This window comes from Cyclopterus lumpus, chromosome 18, assembly GCF_009769545.1.
Source record: "Cyclopterus lumpus isolate fCycLum1 chromosome 18, fCycLum1.pri, whole genome shotgun sequence".
Classification (NCBI taxonomy): Eukaryota; Metazoa; Chordata; class Actinopteri; order Perciformes; family Cyclopteridae; genus Cyclopterus; species Cyclopterus lumpus.
Genome location: NC_046983.1, coordinates 7,569,719 through 7,593,661, shown reverse-complemented (window position 1 = coordinate 7,593,661; position 23,943 = coordinate 7,569,719). Strand labels below are relative to the sequence as shown.

The 23,943-nt window shown below is 46.7% G+C and overlaps 1 protein-coding gene across 1 annotated transcript in view; it reads left to right on the top strand.

Annotated features, from left to right (window-relative positions):
• Nucleotides 1-13,406, top strand: part of efnb3b (ephrin-B3b) — a 70,024-nt gene extending 56,618 nt beyond the window's left edge. The window contains exons 3-5 of the mRNA XM_034557190.1: nt 6,455-6,547; nt 9,384-9,446; nt 12,947-13,406. Of these exons, the coding sequence (XP_034413081.1) occupies nt 6,455-6,547; nt 9,384-9,446; nt 12,947-13,380 (590 nt within the window). The 3' untranslated portion in view covers nt 13,381-13,406. The remainder of the gene's footprint in view (nt 1-6,454; nt 6,548-9,383; nt 9,447-12,946) is intronic.
• Nucleotides 13,407-23,943: the final 10,537 nt, after the last annotated feature.

Sequence of the window (23,943 nt, the reverse complement as noted above, 5' to 3'; positions counted from 1 at the left end):
ACTAGAACGCTGCACTCCTTGCACAAACTAAAAGTTTGGAAAAAGAGCTCATGCTATGTTGGAAGTAATGTAGTGTGTTGTGTATTCGGAGACGGAATGTGAAAATAATACTCGCCCGGTGTGGTTTCTGTTTTTCGAGGGGGCAGCTAAAATAATGCCCGTTCTGTTTCAGTACACAACTTAATGCCTTTTTCCCCTCCTCGCCGCAGCGGCGAGGTAATGGCTTGTGATAGCTTCGTTAATGCGTCATAGCCGGGTTGTAAAAGCGCCATGGCGGATTTATGAAGTCGCTTTTAGTTGCAGGAAACTTCGATGGCGACATCCAGGTTTCTTTCTGTTTTTTTCTTTTTTTCTGTTTTCTTTTGGGTGGGGGTGCTAGGATGTGTGGAGAAGAAGAAAAGGAGGGAGTGAGTCCTTGTGAGTGTCAACCTCCAGGGAGCGGGGATCAGGTTATATGCTCTTCATCACCTAGATGACACACTGTAAATCCCGCCCCCAAGTACCCCCCCCCCCCCCCACACACACACACACACACGCACACACCCGAGTGACAGACTTAGTAGAATGTGGTCCAAAAGCCAAACAAGTGGAACTAAAAGGAGGATTTTAAAGGCAAAGCTGCTGTGAAGCAACACATTGGTTTTAGGTTGATTTGCATAGATGGGCACACTTTACACACACGCTGACACAAACGCACACAGACACACACACACACACACACACACACTCCAACCACTCCAGCCTTAGCATGCAGCGCCAGTGTGCCCGGGGACACAGCGAAAAAACAACACCCACTTGTGTTTGTGTCTTTCACGACGCATTTGTATTCGTGATCTTCACGTTCGCGAACCCGACACAGACGTGACGCAGCCGTCACGCCATCGCACGCCATCGCACGCCATCACACGCCAGAGGCGAGCGGGGGTGCTCGCGTAACGTCAGAGAGCGCAGAGCGAGCTTTGTTCCTCCTTGGCCCTCGTTTGCTTCTTTATTCATTCCATTTGTTGTTTAATCTGCTCTTTTTCTCTGCGCGCCACATTCCCAGTTTGGCTCCCTTTAATCTCGCTGTCATCTGGGGAAAAGATGCAGCCACATCAAACTCCGGGCATGTGTGTGTACTTTATGTGTGTATGTGTACAGTAGCGGGCTTGTACTGTTGCAATAGCTGGGCCACACATCCAGTGCTTGGACAGCTTCACCTCAATCTCTCCTATAAAACCAGCCTCATAACTTTTCAAGTGACATTAATCTGCCTGGGAGCCCTGGTGGACACCCCCCCCACACCCCTTCTCCTCGGTGTATTATATATCCTGTCGTCTTCAAGTAAAACATATTAAATCAGCCTGTCTCGTTCCCATGTTGTCAAATCCTGACACTTTGTCCCGCTTGTCGTCGTCTGAAACCGACGCACAAGGCGTCCTCTGTGTGAGACGCTCCGTGCTTTCAAGTAACTGCAATGCTCTGTGAGCGTGATGACGTAATACAGAGACACACACAGGGTGGGAGGGAGGACACGCACAGGGCTTTCAACCCGGGAGGCTGCGGTTCGTTGTTGTCGAGTTATTCTAAATGTCAACGTTGTTTGTGACGTGTGTATTCTGTACTTGTGTTTTGTTACTGATCTCATAACATGTTGTGTTATTTCACATTTTAATTACTTTACGTACTTATTTTGAGCCAAACCATGAGTTATTTTTGCTAAACCTTAACAGATGTTGCCGTTTGAATTCCCCAACGTTCACTGTGTGTTTGTGCGGCGACATAATTATTAGCACGTCAAAAAGTGACCGAGCGTCGGTATGTGGCGAAAATTTCTTGATTAAACACACATTTTCATTTTAATAATTCTTTTTTTTCCCCCCTCAAATTGCAAAAAAAAATGTTCTGGTAAAAATAAATAAATATTTCATTCAATTTTATTTCCAGTCAGTATTCTAAATAGATGATAGAATTAAACATTAACTGAACACAATCAGTTTGAAGTAGATATGCAAATATGTTTTATATGTATTCATTATAAAGTATGAGGTCTTCAACAATTAAAACAAAATGTGATTTAAAAATATATATATTGGTGATAAGAAACAGCAATGTGCATGGCATCTTCTTTTTTGTTTTGTTAGACTACCAATGATTTAAAAATCTCAAACCAGCTTGAGGTCAATGACACGTGACCTCAGGATTAAGTGACAATGTCCAAGTTATAGCCACTATCATTTATTGTTGATATTCTTAAACGATGTTTTTCATTTCTGGGGGCCCTGGGGTTGCCCGCTTGATAATTTAACCAAAGAATCCCCGGCGCAGTGCCCCTCCTCCCCCCAGCACATTGCACCAAAACCCAGAATGCATACGTGATGTCAAAATCCCATTTCAACCAGAGATTCTTGAAATCAAGAAGACGGCACTTCTTGTGACTTTTTGAGCAAAGCAAAATAAATGTGAGTCGTGTCCCAAAGTAGACAGAAGGACGTGACGGAAATAACAACGCCGGCGTGCACACAAACTCACATCACTCACACAGGAGCAAGTGTTTTGCTGCGGGAGGCCGGCTGTCACTCAGCATGTGTGGAATATATAACCAGGGCTGCAGAACACACCACAGGAGGGGGGAAGGAATAGACTGCGATGGCAAACACTGAGGTCCGGGCTGCGTCTTAATGCAAATGAAGTCGCTTTGCATAGTCCGCTGCAGCGGGTGACACTCAACATGGAGCATGTCAGGCGTGGGGGGGGGGGGGGGGGTCTAAGCCCCCGAGTGAATGAACGATGCGAGATATGAGTCCACTTTCCTGCTCGGCGGCTAGGATAGAGGCCGAGAGGAGGCCGGGCCCAGCACTGACCTTGGTAATAATAAGAATGAGAGACTCTCATCCACTCTGTGATCTTTCTATGGACTTTAGATACACACATCACACACACACACACACACACACACACACACACACACAAATCACACACACTCCTCCCCCGGCCTGCCTGGCTGCCTCCCTCGTCGTGTGCAGAGGCCCGGCGCTGTGCGGTCTGATCGAGGTTGACTGCGGTATTATTTCATTAATTAAGTTTTTCCACTTCATCCGCCTCTCCCTCCTGTCTTCCTGCCCTAAACCAGGGCGGCGGAGCGACGCCCTTCCTCTCTCCCCGCCCCTCCCCCCGCCCACACACACACACACTCCATCACTGCTGATCATTGTCTCAATTACTCATCCCTCTCCTGTCTCCCTCTTTCTCCCTCTCGCTGCTCTTCCTCCTTTCTCCTCTTATCTCATCCCAAATTGCTCAATACACTCCTCCCCACTCTCTTTATTTTCTCTCTCTCTCTCTCTGTCCTCCCGAAGTGAGGTGGGAAAGATTTGAGGCACGCCTTTCCCACATCTCCCCATCTTTCTCGCCTCTCGTCTTTCGTCTCTCATCAGGATTTCACGGGTGTGATCATTCAAACCCGTGATTAGGCGATATCCACCTTCACGGCATTTCCCCGCGTTAAGCACTTTGGTGGTGGGGAATGTTTTCCGATCTCTTTGATCCACTTTGTTCCCGGGTAACAGAGAAGAGATCCACAGAAATAGGGCCACCTGTGACACGTTTAATGGATTGAAGAGGATTATTTTTCGCGGTGCAGTCCACTGCTTGAACAGAAATGTGCCCGTGTGATATTTGTGACCTGTGATGTAAAATAAAAAATAACTCTCATTTGCAAAATCACACATGTGGAGGCTCTCCTGGTTCAATTTGGCTCTCAGTCGATCTGTCTCCCTCGGCTTTGTATCCATTACTGCTGCACTTTTTCATAATGGAGACATTAGAGTCTTTTACCTCTCTGCTATCTATCATGTCATCTAAACTCCTTCCTTAGTTTCCGTTTTTAACTGCTCTACTTTTTCTCTGTTGCACCACTTTCCCCTCTTTCTGTAATTCTTGTCTTCCTCCCTCCTCCTCCTCCTCCTCCCTGTGTCCACTGGGCTTTGCATGGGTCATCTCCAGCGTCTCACAAAGTCTCCTGTCCCCATCATATCACAAACAGCTTGTCACAGGCAATCAGTCTCCCAGCCTCACTTCCCTGCACCGCCTCATCCTCCTCTCCCTGCCCTCGTCTTCCTCACCTCCCTCGTCTCCCGTGCACCTTCTCGTCCTCCTTTGTGTGTCAGGAGTTATTACTCTCAGATATCATCGTCCTCCGCCCTTCTCTCCCAGACCAGTGGACTCCATCCTCCATCCATTCCTTCGATCAGAGGGATCTTCATCACAGAGATACATTTTTAGCTTTCGGATAATTAAGATATAATGATACTTTTCAAAGAATTTATTTAATTATTAATTCTTTTGTTTTGTATACACTATTCATCTGGACGAGAATATGTCAATAATAATAAAAATAAAGGTGATTTAGGTGCAGTTGCATTCAATAAGTGTGTTGCATTGGAATATATATTGTTTATCCACAATATAAATATTTTTTTCTTTTTATTATTATTATTATTATGAAACATACAGAAAACTCATTGATTTGCTGTAGTTTTCTGCTTCCTATTGTATATTAAGAATTTAAACCATGTATAATTCGACATCTATTATGTTGTGCTATAAATCTGTTTTGTCCATAAAAGTGGTTCTTGCTTGAGGCCCAATCTTTTATCTCTGAATAAACAAATAAACAAGTTTAATGTGACATCTGAGCAGCCAAATTAAATAAAAGAAAAAGCTTCAATTAAAGCATAAACTCAATTTCCAATCACTTGAACTTCATTGAAATAGATTAAATCTTCCTCCTACATAAGTGTAACAGGTATCACGCATAAAAAAAATTAAATACTATAATTTAAAATGCGTGGGCAACACAACAAATTGTAGAAGTACTTGAAGGAGAGGACAAACTTATTTTGCAGCACTTCTTTATATATCCCCTCATCCATCCCTGTCTCCTGGCTTCCCCACCATAGTGCTGTTCGCCCTGACCCCCGCCTGCTTCTCTCCTCCTCCTGCTTTCACACTCTGCATCCTGCTGAGATGGAGGGAGACAGAGAGAGCGACGGAGGTGTTAGAAGTAAAGCTGCCTCTTTTTCACACCTCCCTCTCCCTCTCTCTCCCTCTCGCTCTCTCCCTCTCTCTCCTGAGCCATCCGCCATCCCTCCCTCTCTGCCTCGCTGCAGACAGGCTAATCTATAGCCTGAAGCTGAGTAGAGGGGCTGAAATTATTATTTTTTAAATATTTCATTCAGGAGGACAAGTTGAGGTTTAGCCCCGGGTGCTGTAGAGGGAAAAATAAGGAGAGCCAGGTGGTGTGTGCTGGGGTGTTGGTGGAGGGAAGTATAATATGTTTACTCGCCACTGTAGCAAAAGAACTCTTTGTGTGATGGAAAGGCCGAAGCAATGAGTAAAAAAAGTTTGTCTGCAAATTACTCTGATTTTTATTTCCTCACCTCCTTCTCTTTTTTTTCTTTCTCTCCTCCTCTGGCACTCTCTGTCTTCATGTCTCTATCCCTCCAATGTTACTGTTTGATCCCCACCCCCATTCGGATTCTCACTCCTCCTCCAGCCTCTGTGACCTGCAGACCATTGATCTTTAATGCATTGGAAGACATGCTTTATGTAAGAAGAAGTGTTTGAGTGTTACAGGGATTCGTGCCCACACACCCTCTTGCCTGTGCACTTAGTCGGTGCTGCTTGACCTCCTTCGGCCTCCCTCCTATAGCTCCGCCAGAGAGCAGGCTGGGAGGCCGATTGGATACGTGACGCCGTACCTCTCGCTATGTTGATTGAATTGTTGCAGTTCTCTTTTTCCAGTGTATGAAAAAAAGCATTGCGAGCTTAAAAATGCGCGGTAAATCCCTCATTGCCTGTATTAACGCAATTTCAAATCCCAAAAAATTCTTCTAACTCGCTTAATTAAAACATGAGCACCAGTGACGGTAATGGGGTATGAAACATTGGAGCTTTAACTCATTCAACATACTCGGTTTTCTTCCAGTTTCTCTTTACACACAGTGTTTTGTGCCTCAGGGGTCCCGTTTTATTTTACTTTCTTTCTTCAGTCGGTCTATGGCTCTCTAAATTAACCCCCCCCCCCCCCCCCCCCCCCCCACTCCGGCTATTTCCCCGGCCCCAGCAGCAATTGCACTGGACTGAAAGCGGTTGAGACCATGCAGCGCAGCGGGGGTGTTAATGAATGCCAGTGGTCTGCTAAATGAGGACTCATTAAAGTGCCGCCGCCGCCGCGTAGTTTGACATTTCAGAGCTTCTGGTGGAGTTTTAAATTGCTGGCTCTGCAAATGTCACTCGCTGACTCTGGAATGGCTGACCATATGAATAGAGGCCATTGTTGGCGTCGGCTATAGACCGGGGGAAAGTGAATTTGTGTGGCTTTAACGGATGTCTTTTTCACCGCCTGTGTATGCGTGTGCACCGCCCTGGTACTTGGCTAATTGTGTCATTTTGTTTTTTTCCATCCCTCCAGCTACGTCAGATGGGACGCGTCAAGGCCTGGAAAGCATGAGAGGCGGAGTGTGTGCCACGCAAGGCATGAAGGTGGTCCTGAAAGTGGGGCAGAGTAAGTCCTGTCAACTCCCTTGTCCTACATTACTTTCTCACACACACACTCACATACACACACACACACACACACAGTCCACAACTGGTCTTCAGGCGCTCACTCATAACACACACATGCACACCATCGCTCACTTAAAAGGGATTGTTGGGGTGTTTTTGAAGTGGAGTTGTATGAGGTACTTATCCATAATGTGTGTATTATACCTACAGTCGATGGAGAAACAGACAGGAGCACCAGCACGTGAGCAAAGCAATGTGCAGCTGTGTGGACGGGGGCAGCAAAACCTGTTTTAGACATCAATATCAGTTCAAATGTACAGGATATTTAAAATATGTAGTTATTTTGTTATGCTTTACCTTGACATCGCACAGTTACACTGAAGCCGTTAGCTTTGCTCTCTTCAAAGCAACCAGACTTCATGAAAGAAAAACACACATGTTACCCAGCAGAAGACGGGGGGTTGCTGGACTCGCACGGCCACGATGGATCGGTTTGTGTTATTGCGTCACACAATAACACAAACTGATACCACTACCAGTAGTACTGAGTACCTCATACAACCCTACTTCAAAACACCCAGACGATACCTCTACCACACGGTAGAGGTGACTACAACCACCTTTCGGTCCGCTGCATCTCACACCATCTCCCATCTGCACAGCACAGAGCCGTGCACATTCCTCATGCGACGTGCAGCCGCTTCCACTTTCAAACCGTGCCCGGCATCGCCCCTCTTTCCTACACACGGCAACGAAAAAACGCACACGCACTCGCCTCTTTGTTGGCGCGTGTTCTCTGTGAGCATATTAGGGCACGTTGAGTGGTGAGAACAGTGGGAGAAGTGTGGGATCAGCCAGCTCCAATGAGCCCTGTTGACTCCCTTCTCACTCTCCCTTTTAACTACCGCTGACTCGTGCACACACACACACACACACACACAGACAGACACAATCTCACACACGCGCATTGCGACTCGCCCATCCCCGGATATACATTCCAGGTGTAAACCTAAGTTCACACATGCAAGGACGTGTAGTACGCACACTTATAATTTGTTTGGGGAAAACAAATAAAAAGAATTCACAGGTAATGACCCTCGCATTGCACGCTTTTCAGAAAAGCCCATTTAAGCATTTTCACTGAGATGCGCATTCCTACACATAATAGGTACCTGTCCTTCACACGACCCCCCACTGTCCCGCATTATCCGACCTTGTGTGTGTGTGTGTTGTAGGTGCACATCGCAGTGAGCCAAGTGGCGCTGATGTGGCTCTATCAGCCAATGAGATCAGCACAGTCAGCTCAATAGAAGCACCACACACACGTCCCAGTGCTTTCTCCCCACATGGGCAATGGAAACGCTACCTTCCCCGCACACACATATTCAAGTCCCTCTGACACAACTCTAAGAAGATCTAAGACACATATCTTTTTGTTTGCCATCTTTCTCTCCCCTTTTCACTTAGACAACATTGCTCGCTTCCTTTTCAAATTCCCCTTTTCCCATTTCTCATCACTTCCCTTTCTCTTTGCATGCTTGCCACCTCTCCTTCCGACTCTCCCCTCTCAGTCCCCCCTCTCTGTTATTTTCGCTCTTCCTCTGTCTTCCTGTCTTATCTTCTATGTGGCTGAAAGGTCACGTCTGTGTTGTTTGTCATCTAAATAAGCGACGTGCCGCCTCATGGTGATCCCTGATGAGATATGGAGCTCTGCCTCACTCCGAGGAACACACACAAAACACACACACACACACACACACACACACACACACGCACACACTTGTACCCTTGGCCAACACACATACAATGACCTGCCTTCTCTTATTTTATTCTTTATCTGTCTTGCTTGCTTTCTGTCACACACACACACACACACACACACACACACACACACACACACACACACACACACACACACACACACACACACACCCCACCCTCCGCGGCCGACCACACAGTCGTTTCTATTGATCCAGACAGCACCGCCCCTAACTTCTGTTTGGTTGACTGTCATGAGGGAGCCGCCAGCCATTAGCTTTACACTTCTCTAAATGTCAGCATGTATAGGGTTGGCACACACACACACACACACACCTACACACACCTACACACACACACAGCACACATGGAGCGAAATGCAGTGTGTGGGTTTACTGCACAGTTTCATCCATAAGCACCCCATGGTTCTATCCATTTTTGCTCTCCCCCTGCTGCCGCAACGTCCAATAACGGACTTTTTTAAAAATGGTGCATAAACGGCGGAGCTGAGTATGTATTCCTATATAAAAACTATATTCTTGCGGCGTACTGTTGGCCAGATTGCTCAGAAGCCAACCAAATGAGTATTTTTGCAACCATCTCTTTCAGCTGTGAGGAGTGGCACTTGTTCAATAGCTGCATCTGCATCTCTCTCTCTCTGTGTGTGTGTGTGTGTGTGTGTGTGTGTGTGTGTTTGTGTGTGTGTTTGCGTGTGTCCCATGAACACACTTTAATGCCATCCCCATTTCTGGGGGCTTGCTAGACAGATGGCCTGATTTAGCGACTACAGATTACAAGCCGTTATGGCCTTGTGTAAATTAATTCTGGCCAAAACAACAAGCAGCCTCTCCTTAGTTTCCCATTCAAACAAATGGAAAAGTGCTCGTACACGGCACATAGAAGCCCAATCAATATGTGCTCTCTCATAATGGGCGAGGAAGCCGTTATTACAGCCCTTCCGTCTCTATTACTCTCTCCGGCTTGCTCGCTCTTTGCTGATGTTATTGGTTCCAGTTTCCGAGAGCCTCGTTTTTTGGTATTTCTGCTCATCTTCCACTCTCATTTTTCCTCCACAGGCCAATACGGGCTGCCCCCGAAGAAGGAGCCGCCAGCAGGTCGCACCACCAGCAGAAACCCAGGTAAGCAGGAGAGCAAACGACGGTAATCCACAGTGGATCTATCCACAAAATGGATGGAGGGGAAAAGACTGCTGGGTAAAAGGAGAGGCAGCGGGGAGAGGGAGGGAGGCGACAGATGGAGAATGTGCAGCGGTGACATGTGTGGATCTCTCTATTTAATTCCACATCTTTCTCTCTCTCCACTGCTCTATATCGCTCTCCTCCCGGTCTCTGCGCCCGGCCCTCCGAGCTAAGTGCTGCAGGCGGGGAATGGATGGCTAATAGCTACCTTGGGAGAAGGAAGAAGAAGAAAAAAGAGAGGGAGGAGAAAGGGGAGAGGGCAGCAGGAGAGAGGGCTAGACCGGCGGCGACATTTCAGAGAGTTATATTGTCATTAGTTTGGGTGGCCTGGATTCTCGAGTTCCGTCAAGAGGGGGGGGGGGAAAGATGAGGGAAGAGAGAAGAAGAGACAGGGGAGTGATGGAGCGGGGCGGGGGAGAAGTGGGAGGCACGCGAGGAGGAAAAAGAAAGGAATAATTGAAAAGCAAAGAGGAGCAGGGAATAGAACACGAAGATGGAAATGGAGAGAGGCTAAAGATTCACACTCATACCTCAAAGTCATTCAGCGGAGGAGAAGTGATCCGCTCTCAGCCGTGTGCACGTCTCTCCATCTCTTTATTTTCATTTCACACCTCGTCCAATCACTTGTCCATATACCTCACATAGGTGAGAACTGCATGTGTGAAGCGAGCGGCAGCGCTGTGCATTGTTTGTACCCGAATGAGACAGATGACTCTGGACACACTCCAGGAGTGATTTACATCGTAATGAGGGATTTTACACATTTGTTGCCGCTCGCACAAGGACACATTAGCACGCACTCATCTGAAATGATTGTTTTGCCAGCATTTCTAATTCACGTGTGAATCATTTTATGGATAAGTAAATAACTGGAATGTTGCTGGTTTGTCCACAATCGTTTTGTTTGTCTAATCTGATCCTCTCTAGGGATGTAAACGAATGCATTATTGGGTCACATGAAACCTCCCTCTCGGAGTCCCGAGTCATAAATCTAGATTGATGAATAGCACTACGGGTGAGAGGAAAAAATGTAATGTATTTTTAAAAAAATGTTGGCGTGAGCTTTTCCTTTTAAAAAACGTTAAGAGCTGGTCTCATAATCATTACATCCAGACAATCCAGTTGGCCGTCTCGAAATAGCCTGTAGCGTGGAGGTGTGGATGGTTTAAGGTTTAATATCCTGGTGTTTATTCTCAACAACTTGTCATCAGTTTTCGCCAGATTAGTTGAGCTCTGCAGGATAAAGCTGGTGTTATTTATACCTCGTGATCTGACACTGAAGCCTGGCTCTGTGTGTGCATTAGTAATAGCAAGCAGTAAGCAATTTAATGATTTTGAACAGCTTCACTCCATCTCACTCCCACTCGGTGTAAATCTCAATACACATATTTCTTTGAAATAAACAGACATAGATACAGATTTAATAGTAGGTCTGCATTACATCCTTAATCCACGCACTGCTCACGGCGATGGCACTTATTCGAACAACCTGGGTGATACCGGCAGAATGTTTGAGCAAAAGTAAGCCAAAAGGACGGTAGCACGTTTTAAAAAAAACAAATTAAAAAAAAAACACAGCATCTGCATCTTCCATTGTGAAACCAGAAACTAAAACTAGCAGCGCAAAGAGCGTCAGGAGTTAGGAGTGTATGTAATACATAAATGGTGAGAGAGAGAAAAAAATCATTTATTAAGTAGTCTTATGTGGGAAGCAGCAATCAAATGCCACGATGTGTCAGAGTTACTGGTGCGCCATTAATTATCTAATCTTCTCGGATCTCCTTTAATGTATTCATTTAGGTTGTTGATGGCATATGCTGGCATTTTCACAAATTACCATAAAACCTGTGCAACAGATTAGTGGGAAATCATAGGGCCTCGACTCTCTTGCATTATAAAACAGTTCCAAAAAATGTGTTTAAAAAAAACATACACATGAACAGCTATGTGAATTACAGCTGGCTCAACCACTTTGTTATCCCCTTGACATGTTCTCTAATTTTGGACCTGTTGAATGTAAAAAAAAGAGAGGTAAAATTCACTAGTTAAATAGAAAAGAGGGGCCATAGGGGGGTTTAAAGTGTGATTTAAAAAAAAAAAAGGAAACAGAGGACGGAGTGAGGAATGGAAAATAGGGGGAGCGAGAAGAGAAAGCGGAGGAGGAGAGGTGAAGGGGGAGGATATAATAAAGAGAGCCGGTGAAAGGCGGCGACCATAATGGAGATGGAGAATGAGGGATGGTGGGTTAATGGAGGGAGGAAGAAAGCGGGAGAATGAGAAGGGAGCGTAATCGACGTCCGGCATTAGCGTTTCGGTCCCAGTGAGTCCGGCGCGACGGGGGGTGCTGAGCAAGCCGGGGGTGAGGGGGAGGTGCGGTCAGGTGCGTATTTCCTCACATGCTCGTGTCTGTCCGCGTGTTTGCGTTGCTAGGCACTGAGCTCAGAGCAAGGTGGGTCATTACGGCTACAATAACCCGAAGATGGAGAGAACCACGGAGCGAGGGAGGGCGAGGAGGCGGAGGAGAGCGACAGACAGGGAGAAGAGAAAGAGATGTGTGCCAAGAATAATGATAGGCCAATCCAAAGGCTCTATATAGCAGGGATTCGTATTACCGGCCTTAACCAGTTCGCCACACACATGCACACGGTCCAAGTGCCAAAGCCTTAGCCCCCACCCCCCTCAGTACACACACACACACACACACCTACACACCAATGCACACACAACCAGACCTTCATTCACCTGCTGAGTTCTGACCCAACCTCCTGCTGAGAAAACTGTGAGCTCCGAGGCTGTGAAGATCTTAGGTTTCAGGCAGACACACAACAGAGAGAGGCTGACAAACAGACAGATAGTGTGACAGACAGGTTGATAATCAGACAGACAGGCGGGCAGGCAGGCCGGCGGGCAGGCAGGCAGGAACAGTGTGTGGTCTGGTGGTAGAAGCAGGACGGGGAGGATCTCTTCATGTGGCCGGCTGAAATGCTAAGTAAATACAGTTGTTAAGGCGAGGGAAATAGAGTGTGTTACCTTGAGACACACTGCGGCTTAGCCAGGCTGTCCACAAGAGTTTACACGGCGCAGCACTCTCACTCTCGCACACCGAGTCTATGCGGACATCTCTCTCCTTTTTTATAAGCACTGCTGTCCACTTCATTACATCAATAAAGAGACCACATGTGAGCGTCTGTGAGATTTTCTGCATTCCTCCGGGTTAAGCCTTCGCAGCCATCACTCGCGGAGCTAAACCACCGCCATTACTCATGTCTTTGTGGGAGAGACCCGTCAGGATCGGTATGTTTTGTTTAAGAGCTCATGAAAACTGAAATTGCGAAAAGCAAGCTGCGTTATTGCTCCGGCCTGTTCGCGTCGATTGATATGCATGTACGAGTGGAAGGTAAGTAAGTAAGTAAGTAAGATTGTTCTGTGATTTGTTTCAGGCGGAGCGGGGAACTCCACCCATTCCCGAGGACCAAACAGCTTCGGGGGGGAGGGCGGTGGCGAGAACGGGCCCCTTCAGCCCTCCAACATCGCCCTCATCGCCGGCGCCGCGGGGGGCTCGGCCTTCCTCCTGCTGGTGACGGCCGTGATCTGCGTGGTGTGCTACAGGCGGCGGCACGCCAAGCACTCGGACACCCACCACCCGCCGCTGTCGCTGTCCTCGCTCACCAGCCCCAAGCGTGGAGGGGGCGGGGGCCTCGGCAGCTCCAACAACAACGGCTCCGAGCCCAGCGACATCATCATCCCGCTCCGGACGTCAGACTCGGCCTACTGCCCGCACTACGAGAAGGTGAGCGGAGACTACGGACACCCCGTCTACATCGTCCAGGAGATGCCTCCCCAGAGCCCGGCCAACATCTACTACAAAGTATGAGACGGCCGCTGCTCCGGCCGACTGGACACACCCACCTCCCCCTAACCATCACCAACCGATCCCCCCCCCCCCCCCCCCCCCCCGCCGCGGCGAAGCTCGCCATCACAGCTCCGACCCTGAACCCCTCGATACTACCAGTATTGTCCCACAACCCCCCCAACCCACCACCGCTTACTGCCCTGTGAGCCCGGCCACAGTTATGTTCTTAGCTGAATAACCCCCCCCCCCCCCCACACGACCCCATTCTCACACACTAGGCCACAAAGTGTGTGTTAAGGGCAGAGTCCCGGTACATGGCCCTTTTTAACAAGGCCCTCACGAATGGGCAAGAGCCTCTGAGAGCCCCCTGTCTTGTTAACTCAGAGCTAAACGAGACCCACCCCGTGCTGAATTGAAGAGTCGTCCCCGTAACGCCAGCGTGTGTTCGTGTGTGTGTCCACACACTTTGTTTCTAGGAGGATGGACCTGCCGTTGGGACTTGCGATGTTTTACAAAAGAAAAAAAAAGAAAAGAAAAGAGAACTATAAGGACTTTAACAAAAGAAAAACTACACCTTTGATCCCACTTAGCGCCGGAGAACTCTGATTCCCAGAGGCCATACCTGCCTAGCCCACCGGCCCCACCCCTCAGAGCTCCATCAGCCAAGCAGAGACCGGCCCCTGCCACTAACTCACCAATAGGATTCTAGTTTGTTTGTGATAGTTTCTCCTGAGAAAAATAGGGGCCTCGGACTCACCCAATCAGCAAGCCTGGGCGGCGGTCACATGACCCGGGCCCAGGCCTGAGCCTGAGGAGGTCTGACCGATCGGTGACACTCAGAATCTTGTATATTTTAATAATGTGTGTGTGTGCGACGGTTGCGAGTGTGCATACACATTGGATAATAATTATGGCGCTGCTGCTCCACATTAGACGTGTGTGTGCAGTTAGTGTGCTTCAGTACAGCAAATGTCGCATATGAGTTTGCATATGCGCGCGTGGGGTTCAGTTTGTGTGTGCGCTTTGTGTGTGAGTGACTGTGCGTACGCGTGCGTTCTTTAGACTTGTCTTAAATACCAAAACACAAAATAGTGAGCGAATATCAAAAAAGTTAGATTTTTTATCGCTATCAACACTTATAGATTATATATATGAATATCCAGTGAATAATTTCTAGATGTTTTTTTTCCTGTTTTCTATTGTTTTATTATTTTTACCCACTCTGTTAAACTACACTTCTGTTGCTAGACATTTTTTATCCGCTGTTTTTGTTTTTCACAATTTAGAACAACCTTGTTTCCTTCTTTTTCCCTTTAAATTGTATATTAATTTAATCCCTTTTTTTTTAATTCTCCCGGCGAACAGAGGTTGTGTCTCTCTTCCTCTCTTCCCTCTCCCATTCACTCCCCCCCCCCTTTTTCTCCTTCCCCTCCCACCCCCTCTAGGGTCTCTGAACTCTGTGTATATTTTTATAGCTCCTTGTACTATGCCGTAGTTTTGAAGTTTAGACCTCGTTTGTGGAAGTGTTGAGGTAGAACCATCGATGAAAGTTTTTTTTTTTCAAACGCTTTTTTTCAAACGCAGAAGTGAAAAGAAGTGAGGGGGGAGGGGGGGGGGGATGGTGGGGAAATGTGGTGGGGGTAAGAATAAAGGAAAAAGAACAGGGGGGGGAGAGAGAGAGAGAGAGAGAGTGCTGTCTGGGGAGGAGGTATAAAGTGGCGTCTGAATGCAGAACTTAAAAAAAGAAAGGGAGGGAGACGAGGGAAGAAAGGACTGTGAAGGAATTGCACACTGAAGAGAAAGAAGCTGAGGGGAGGATGGGAGCGGCAGGAGTGAGAGATGAAGGATCCCAAGGAAAAGAAGGATGGAGAGAGCAAATGACAAGAGTGGCTGGAAAAGGAGAGAAACATTTTCTTTGAGCGGAGCTGTCCGAGTCCACGGACCAACAGCTGAAACAGATTTTGGAAGAGTTTGAACTTTAACCATGGAAAGGACAATTCTCATCACACACACTCTCTCTCTCGCTTTCTCTCTCTCACACACACACACACACACACACACACACACACACACACACACACACACACACACACACACACACACTGTGGCACATTTTGGATTTGTGCTTCATTTCCGCCAACATTTGAGTTGAAATGCATCACACACCCTATGTTTATTACAAAGGCACACACACAGTGCACTGCAAGCCGCAGACACACACATAAGAGAAATCCCCCCCCCCAGACACACACACCTCCAGCAGTCCCCACACTCTTTTTGACACACACCATCCCACACAGCCCGACACAGATTTCACACATTTTAATGACTCTCACGAATGCCTACTGATTGCATTGAACGACATACATTCTCTCTCGCCACCGCTTGCTTGCTCTCACACAAACACGCACACACACACACACACACACACACACACACACAAAACGCTCACCCACACTCGACAGAAATGCTGATTGCTTTCATATGACTATTTCTGTGATCAAGACTGACCCGATGGACACGGGAGGGATGAAAAGAGCGTTTGTGTGCGCTGTGTTTTTCACCACTCTTTCACACGCCCTCGCACACAGACAGACACACACACACAAACACGCCAGTGCCCAGCACCTCAACCTTGAGGGCAATAACACAAAGCTGTGTTCAGAGGTGCAATATGTTCACATGTGCATACTTAAAAAAAAAAAGCTGAAAAAATAGTATAAAAAACAAAAAAAAGCAGTTTTGTGTTGCTCAAACATGTTTATGGCTTTTGTGTAAAATGGGTGGCAGTGGAAAGGCTCAAGCTCTTTATTTCTTCAGACACACACATAAGGCCTCCAGTGACGTAGCCATGTTTTTCTGTGTGAAGCCAGTGTTCAATCGGGACCTGACGACATTTCTCAGCTGTGTTTTGTATCAGTATCTAACATTGTATATGGAGATATCTTTCATACTTAAGTGTCACATTTGTCTGAAATGGATTTGTTCAACACACGATGATGATGTTCAGATATGTTTTTATACCATGGATGAGTTTGGATTGTATTCGACTGTATCAAAATTGATTTCAAAGACGAAATGAAGGGGGCGGGGGAAACTCCTCTAATTCTTCTCTTTGTACAACTGCCGACTTGTGTTTGTCTTTTTTTTATTTTTGATGTATGCTGTTAAGTCTATGTCTATTTAAACATGCTCAGAGTACCTAAAATATCCTCCAAGCCAAATGAAGTGTCTGTTCCTCTCTCTCTTCAACAACTCCTGCAGCTCTTTGGGAGCACTCCGATCCAACATGACAGTATTTTGTTCAAAGATGGCTGCCGCCTGCGAGGGGGGGAACACAAAACGTCTCGGACTTTACGGCGTCGGCTCCGACGAAGAAGCCACTGCCCCCGTTTTCAGCCCCCTACGCTCCCCGCCCCCTCCCTCTCAGCAGAATGTCAAAGTATCTTCTTGGACTCAAAGTGTGTTGTTATGTTTTCTCCTCTGCTGATTTGATTTGATTTCCACGTCGATGTTATTTTAAAGCTGTGTCTCTGGCTCTCACTGTTTGTGTTTGACTGGCCGACTCAACGCGTCGGCTTTTTCTAAAAACCACGGACACGGCCACTGGTTGTCATGTTGAAAAGAGACAGAAGAAAGTGCTGCTTCTATGGAGGAGAGAGAAGAAAGAAAAAAAATAACGAAGCAGCTACCGCCCAGCTCCCTCACCTCTCCGTTGGCGAAAGTGTGCGTGTGTGTGTTCATGTGTGTGAGTGCGTGTTTCTTTATGCCAATAGAAATCAAGCGGAGGCAGCGGAGCGAGGTGCTTCTCGTATGTAACGTGTTGAGACTTTGTATTTGGGACACCTCTGTCTGAGAAAGTTTTTTTTTTTTGTGTCCTCTCCTCATCCTCTTCTTCTCTCCTCCTTACCCCCTTGTCGACTCATCACGCCGACCCCTCCCTCCCTCCCTCCCTCCCTCCCCCGTCCACTTGCCTCCCCCCCACACCTCGAAAAAGAGAGGAAAAAAAACTAGTACATTCCTGGTTTGGAAAAAAAGGTTGAATAAAAAAAACAAACAAAAATGTTTTAGCACCACTCTTTTGGTCCCGTTGTCTCATTCATGATCGTGTAAGAGACTACTGAGGTCTTTTCTTCTGCTACTGTGTGTGTGTGTGTGTGTGTGTGTTCCTGAGGCCCGCTAGTAACCCTGCCTTTAATAGAAGGCCTCTCCCCTTATCTCTGCTTTGGGCTTGTCTCAGCAGGGGCTCATTCACTGCCTCTGCTAATAACCCTGCCATTTCACACACACACACACACACGCTGGCTCTCCCACTGGCGTTATCAACAAGTTATCAAACCCGGCTTCGTTAGTGCCGAGTGTTGCTTGGCAACGTATTGACAGAGCTGATTTCATTCTGTGTCTACCTCTCCAACTCCCCTCTCCCCTCTCCCTCTTCCGTTTCCCCCTCTAGCATTGTGGCACGTTTCTATGGTAACTGTTGGCGTCTTTTGCCCCCTTCCAACATTCGTTTCATCCGGTTGTGCGCGTGTGTGTGTGTGTGTGTGTGTGTGCGTGTGTGTGTGTGTGTGTGTGTGTGTGTGTGTGTGTGTGTGTTTTCAGGCCCTTCCAGAGCATGGTGTGCCATCGGGGTGGCCTGTAGACTGAGGTGATCCTTTGATCTGTGATGTGTGAAAGTAGATCACATGCCACACACGCACAGTCACTGACCCCAAACTACACAAACACCAGCACATGTCTGCATGTAATCTTTTGCAGTGCCACACTATTGATCCTGGTAGACACTCGCCACTGCCTCTGCCATGACAACCTGTCCTCGTAAACTGAGGCCAAGTACAATAAACATCCGTTGACTAGCAGCTAACCTGCTGCTAATCCTCCAAACACCATCCGCCAGTGTCACCCCTGACTTCTTGCAGCCATGGTCCACTTCCCTTTTTAAATGCACAGAAGGTTTTCAAACCACTGGGTCATAAATCATAATCATAACCTGCTTGTCAACAAAACCGGTTATTTACAATGACTAGGGTTTGGAAGTAGTTTCTAATTAGAGCTGGAACACATTTAAACCATTTCCTGTCAGTGTCTGTAGGCTTTCCACAGCAGACACTCTGACTTGTCAGAAGAGAAACAGCACAGGTGTTGCTAATGACATTAACGATGGCTCTGTTCCAGTAAAGTCCCAGCAGGCCATGGCAGGGAGACGGCGAGCCAGAGCGAACGACAACAGGACCCTGGATCCGGAGCAGGGAAAAGGCAGCTCCAAATTGTATTACTGATACCTGTCCATTAAAAGGTGTGATTACCTCCCACTATGATGTCACGGCACACTGAACACATTAAAGGTCCTACACACCTAGCGCACGCTCACACAGGTGCCTTCGCTTTGCCTGATTAGAGAGCTCTGTGGTCACGAACCAACGTATCTCTCCCGTTAGTCCTATTGTGAATTAAAGAGAATGTGCACCCTTTATCGTCCATATGTATACATGCGGTTTGTTGACCTCGCATAAAAGCCTGCATAGCTCCAACCTTCTGCAACCTGACCGGCGGTCGAAACAGCAACTGAAAACAACTGTGCGGCGGTGCTGGGCATTAGGAATAACTGACACAATGTAACTGGAAGTGCTGAAACTTTGTTTTTATTCTTCGTTACCGTTTATGTCTTTTCGATGAGCAGTTAAGTGGTCTCATTCTCCAAAGTGATGCAAAAGAGTACCACATGAGTGAAACCCACGGGGAGTGTGTCTATGTCCCCTGGGTCCTATGTTCCCCAGTTTAATCTCCTCGTAACGAGACCTTTCAAAGGGTTTTATGTTCTCAGCAATGTATGTTTCTCTAGGTCAAACGCTCAAATCACCCGGCTTATAGCATACTGATGTTATACTACTTGAAACCTTGAAACAATTTGCGGATAAGATGGTTGTATTTTTTTATTTGACTGAAGACAAGATATTTCCATAGTTGCAGAACAGATTATTACCATTCAAACTGCAATCGAAACCATCTTTCTTAATTTGTTTTCAATTTGAAATGTGAAAAAAGCCCTTAACTCTCTTCCAATGTTCATATCAACAACATAGGGATGACCCCCCCCCCCCAACACAACCGGGCCAGCAAAACAAAGCAACCTATGTTTCTGCTCCTTCATAGCAAGTGTATAATGGGACAGTTCACCCCAAAATTAAAACCCCTTTTTTTTTTTTTACCCATAGTGCTATTCATCAGTCTAAATGGTTTTAGTGTGACTTGTGTTGGTGGTATTCGGCTTGTGGTGCTACAACCTCTCGGGTGAACTGTCCCTTTTAAGACATATACTTTACAGTTTTTATCCCATCATATTGTCACAGCGTGCCTATAAACAGAAAAAGAAATGCAAATGATTTAGTAGCTTTATCTGTCGAGTACCTGGATGATTGCTACGTATTACTAATCTACAAAAACCCCACCCTGCCTTGCTAGCGATAGCAAATAGGTAACAATAAAGAAGCTAGTAGCTGCCAATCACTAACTCTAATACAAAACCGGAATAGTGATGATGTTCCTTGAATGGCTCACTACTGTTGCTAATCCATGAAAACCAGCAGCAATATTCCCTTCAAAGAGGGACTAATGCTAATCTAATGGCTGTTAAGCCGTAATGAGTCGGGTTTAAAGGAGGCCTGTTTCGACTATCGGGACTGCTGTGGTCCCCTTATCATTACATGCTCATCATTACTCCTGCTAATCTGTTCTGCTCAATGCACACACAGATGAATATTAATGCCACGGAGGATGATAGCCGGCGTGTGTGCGCACCGCTTGAACGCACGCAGGCAGATGCGGTTGGGCGGCGGGGAAGTTGGAGGGCCTCGCGCGGAGGCCCACAAAGACGAACACGCGCAATCTCGCGTGCCCTCCGCGCTTTGCCGAGTGAGACGGCTGAGCCTCCTCTTCAACTCCGCGGAGGAAGGGAGGCTCGATGCGCCGCACGCGCCGAGCGCCGCTTCCCTTCTCTGATACTTTTATCACAGCAGCAGAGGGATGGAGAGAGAAAAGAGTCAGTTTTAAGTGAAATCAATAGAGAGATAATCCCCTAAATTAGATTTGGAAAAGCTCCGCTGCGGATGCGCAACTTAAAACCTAAGGATTGGCCCACTTGACTTACGAAATAACAATCCTCGAGTAAGACGCAGTTACCATGGGAATGAGCGAAGGTCAAGGGTAAGAGGGGAGGAGTGAGGGAGAAGTGCGGCGCTCCAAATCAAAGGAAATGTACCCAGGAATCTGCATACGGAATCGGGGTAAAACTGCTGTGATTACAATGTCACTGTGATTAATGTAGCGTGGCACCTATTACACCCTGAGGAGGAGAGGCGCACGTGCAGTGCAGAGATGGCTCGCACCTGACAGACCTCAAATGTCATGTCATGATTCGAGAAGAGATGAAGGGTTAAAAAGGTCAAGCTGTTTGATTGGATGCAGAGGCCTTTCTCTGTGTGGCCAGACCTGGGGGCGGACAGATATCTCTGGCGGAGGGTAATTAAACCTCAGCAGCAGAGGAGGAATTATCAAATCCATGATTTTACAGCACTGATGCTGGCAGCTATTTCTCTGTGGCTCAAGATTATCCCCCCCTTTCACCACCCTTTCCCCCCGCCACCATTCTCTGCTCTGTCTAACTCAATCTCTCTCCTCTTTCACCACCTGTCTCTCACTAGTCTTTTGTCCTTTCTTTTTCTTCCTGCAGCGCTCTCTCTCTTTCTCTCTCCCCCTCCCTTTTACCCCCCATCCTCACTGAATCTTTGCCTTTCTGTACCTTCCCCTCCATCTCAGAGTGGGAACATGTTGCAGTTAATAACGGGCCTGATGACAAGTGCAGCTGCGATCTGCGAATGCAGAGCTGATGGAGAGAAAGAGGGAGGGACGGGAAAACGGTTAGAAAATAGCGTGGTCGCACAGTGGGGTGGGGGGGGGGGGGGGTGCGGGGGGGGGGGGGGGGGGGGGGGGGGGGGGGGGGGGGGGGTTATGTGTTTTGCCTGAAAATATTACATTAATTTCAGATGATTAACTTGTTAATATTCTAGAGTGGATAGCAGCTCGTTCTGTGAGGTCTCTGCTTGTCACGCAAACAACTCAACCCCCCCCAATCTCCCCCAGCCCTTTTGTCACACACACGCACACACACACACATACACACACACGCACACACATACACACACACACACATACACACACACAGCATTATGCGTGCAAACAACTGGCTGCAGGAAATAAACAAAGTAGGTTGTATTTAAAAGCTTTGCCTCTAAACTGCGTTTGAAAGTCTTCAAATTGTTTTCCTGACTACCCTTTTGTGTTTTTCCTCTCTTTGCAAATAGTTTAAAAGAACAAGACGTAATATAGCCCAAATATATAATACTCTATATGAATAAATAAATATATAATACTCTATATGACCTATATGACATAAAATGTACCTTGAACTTCACCCCTCCCTCGGACAGTTATGGTCTCATCATAGCTCATCAACCAGGCCGCTCATGCTTTGCATTCCCATGTGGAAGTAGTGTGCATGAGGTGCTGTATACAAAGTGTATACAAAGTGTATGCAAAGTGTATACAGAGTGTATACAGAGTGGACACAGAGCAAAGAGTACAAGCGACAGTGTCTTCAGCATGTCCGGCCTAGTAGCACACTACCTATTTTTTTTGCAGTGGGATGAATCAATGTGTAGATTTTTAATGGTAAAATATTGATCGTAATGTGGTTACAACTAGCGGGTACCTCAGCGAACACATTTTCATCCAGTTCATCTCACCGATCATATTCTGTGAAAACACTTTCTTTCTCTCCACTTTCTCTAACACGCACGTAACACTCGCACATGCAAGAACAATGCACGGCTCCAGCACAACACGGTCTTGTACACAAGTAAACACTCACACAGAGCAGATAAACAAACCCAAGCAGACTTTACATGAACCGCGTTCTCAGAGACATTCCAATCTAACCCAGCAAAACAAACCCTACGCGCTGGTTGTACGGGGTGTGCCGCGACCAAAGTTTATTTCCAAAACACCCCTCTATTGTTTCTTCTGCCAGTTTACCAAGAACCTCATTTAAAACTCCTCGATTTCAAGCTCATTGTGAAACTGAAGGAGGAGGCTTTCTGACAAAAGAATCTGTGAAACTGGCGTCAGGGTGGTCTGGTGGTTCAAGAATCCCACAGCTGAAGGATTGTGGGTTCTTTGTTCACGAACATGTACCCTGCTGAACAGGCTCGGTTCTAGACTACTTTGAATGGGCCGGGGTCAGTAAGGTCACCAAAGACTGTTACTGTTAATATGAGCGTTCTTTTAAACTGTTGGCCTGGACAGTGTGCAGTAGCCAGGGCCTTCCACTAGGATGTGGAGCAGCCAAACAGTGGAGAAGAAGTAATACTTAATATTAATACTAATGTATGCAAACGTGCCACCATAGCAACGGCTGTTACATCACCTTTCGAAATGACCACGACTTAAACGTGCGCCCGCATCGCAGCTCCAGTGCTGAAACAAACACACCTGCTCGTCAGCTACTTGACGCTGCCAAACCGACCAATCAGACGTTAGTTAAACGTGGTATTTACATGTGGCACTTTTATGACCCATTGGATCGAGGAGGAAACAATGAAATACTTAAAGAAATCTTTTTTATTTCGGGGTGAGGGGAGGACGTTGACGTGTCCTGGACACAAAAACCCAGCGCACAAAACAACCAAAAACCAAGTTATTTGCATCCATTGTGAAGACTTTTCTTTCCCAGTGTTACATGACTATTGCACAAACCTGGGAGAAGTATTCGCGCTTGTAGTTGGTCTAATCGCTCCACACACCGCCGCCGTACCCTTCCAAAGCAGGGAATTTATATGAAGGGACGCAAAGCCCACAGGCACTGTCAGTCAAGTAATGGTGATGAAACAATCACTGCATATTGAGCACAGTTTAAGATCGGATGTACAAAAATAAACATTTGTATTACTAACTGTGCATGGCCATCAGGGAGCGATTGGGACATATTTTATTAAAATGAAAAAATCCTTTGAAGCCAACACAAGTCTGTCTGTCATACTTCCTACACTCCAGCAATGTTTAATGTTGTTAAAAAAAAAGAACATTCTGCCAGTTAAACGCACTGATTAAAAATAAAATTCAATATTTCCCTCTGCGATATAGTGGATTAAAACATTAAGTCTCCCATTGTTGGAATATTGGCAGGAAAATACCTCAAAGAACCCCGCAAAATTAAAAGTAAATGCTTTGTGATTGTACACCTCAAAGTATTTGTAAGTGAAATGATGAGTCGACTGCGGGTTAGTGGTTAGCAGGTCCGTCTTTCAATCAGAGGATCGGCGGTTTGATCCCCGGCTGTGTCTACGGCGGTGTATGATTGTAAGACGCTTTGGATAAAAGCGTCAACTAAATGAAATGTAATGTAATGATGAAAAATCAACACTACACTGCATATTACAACATTTCATCCCCATATTTAAACACAAATTGCTTTTTTTTTTTTTTACATAAACCTACATCAGAAATAGCTGTAGAAGCCTCGCAGAGAGT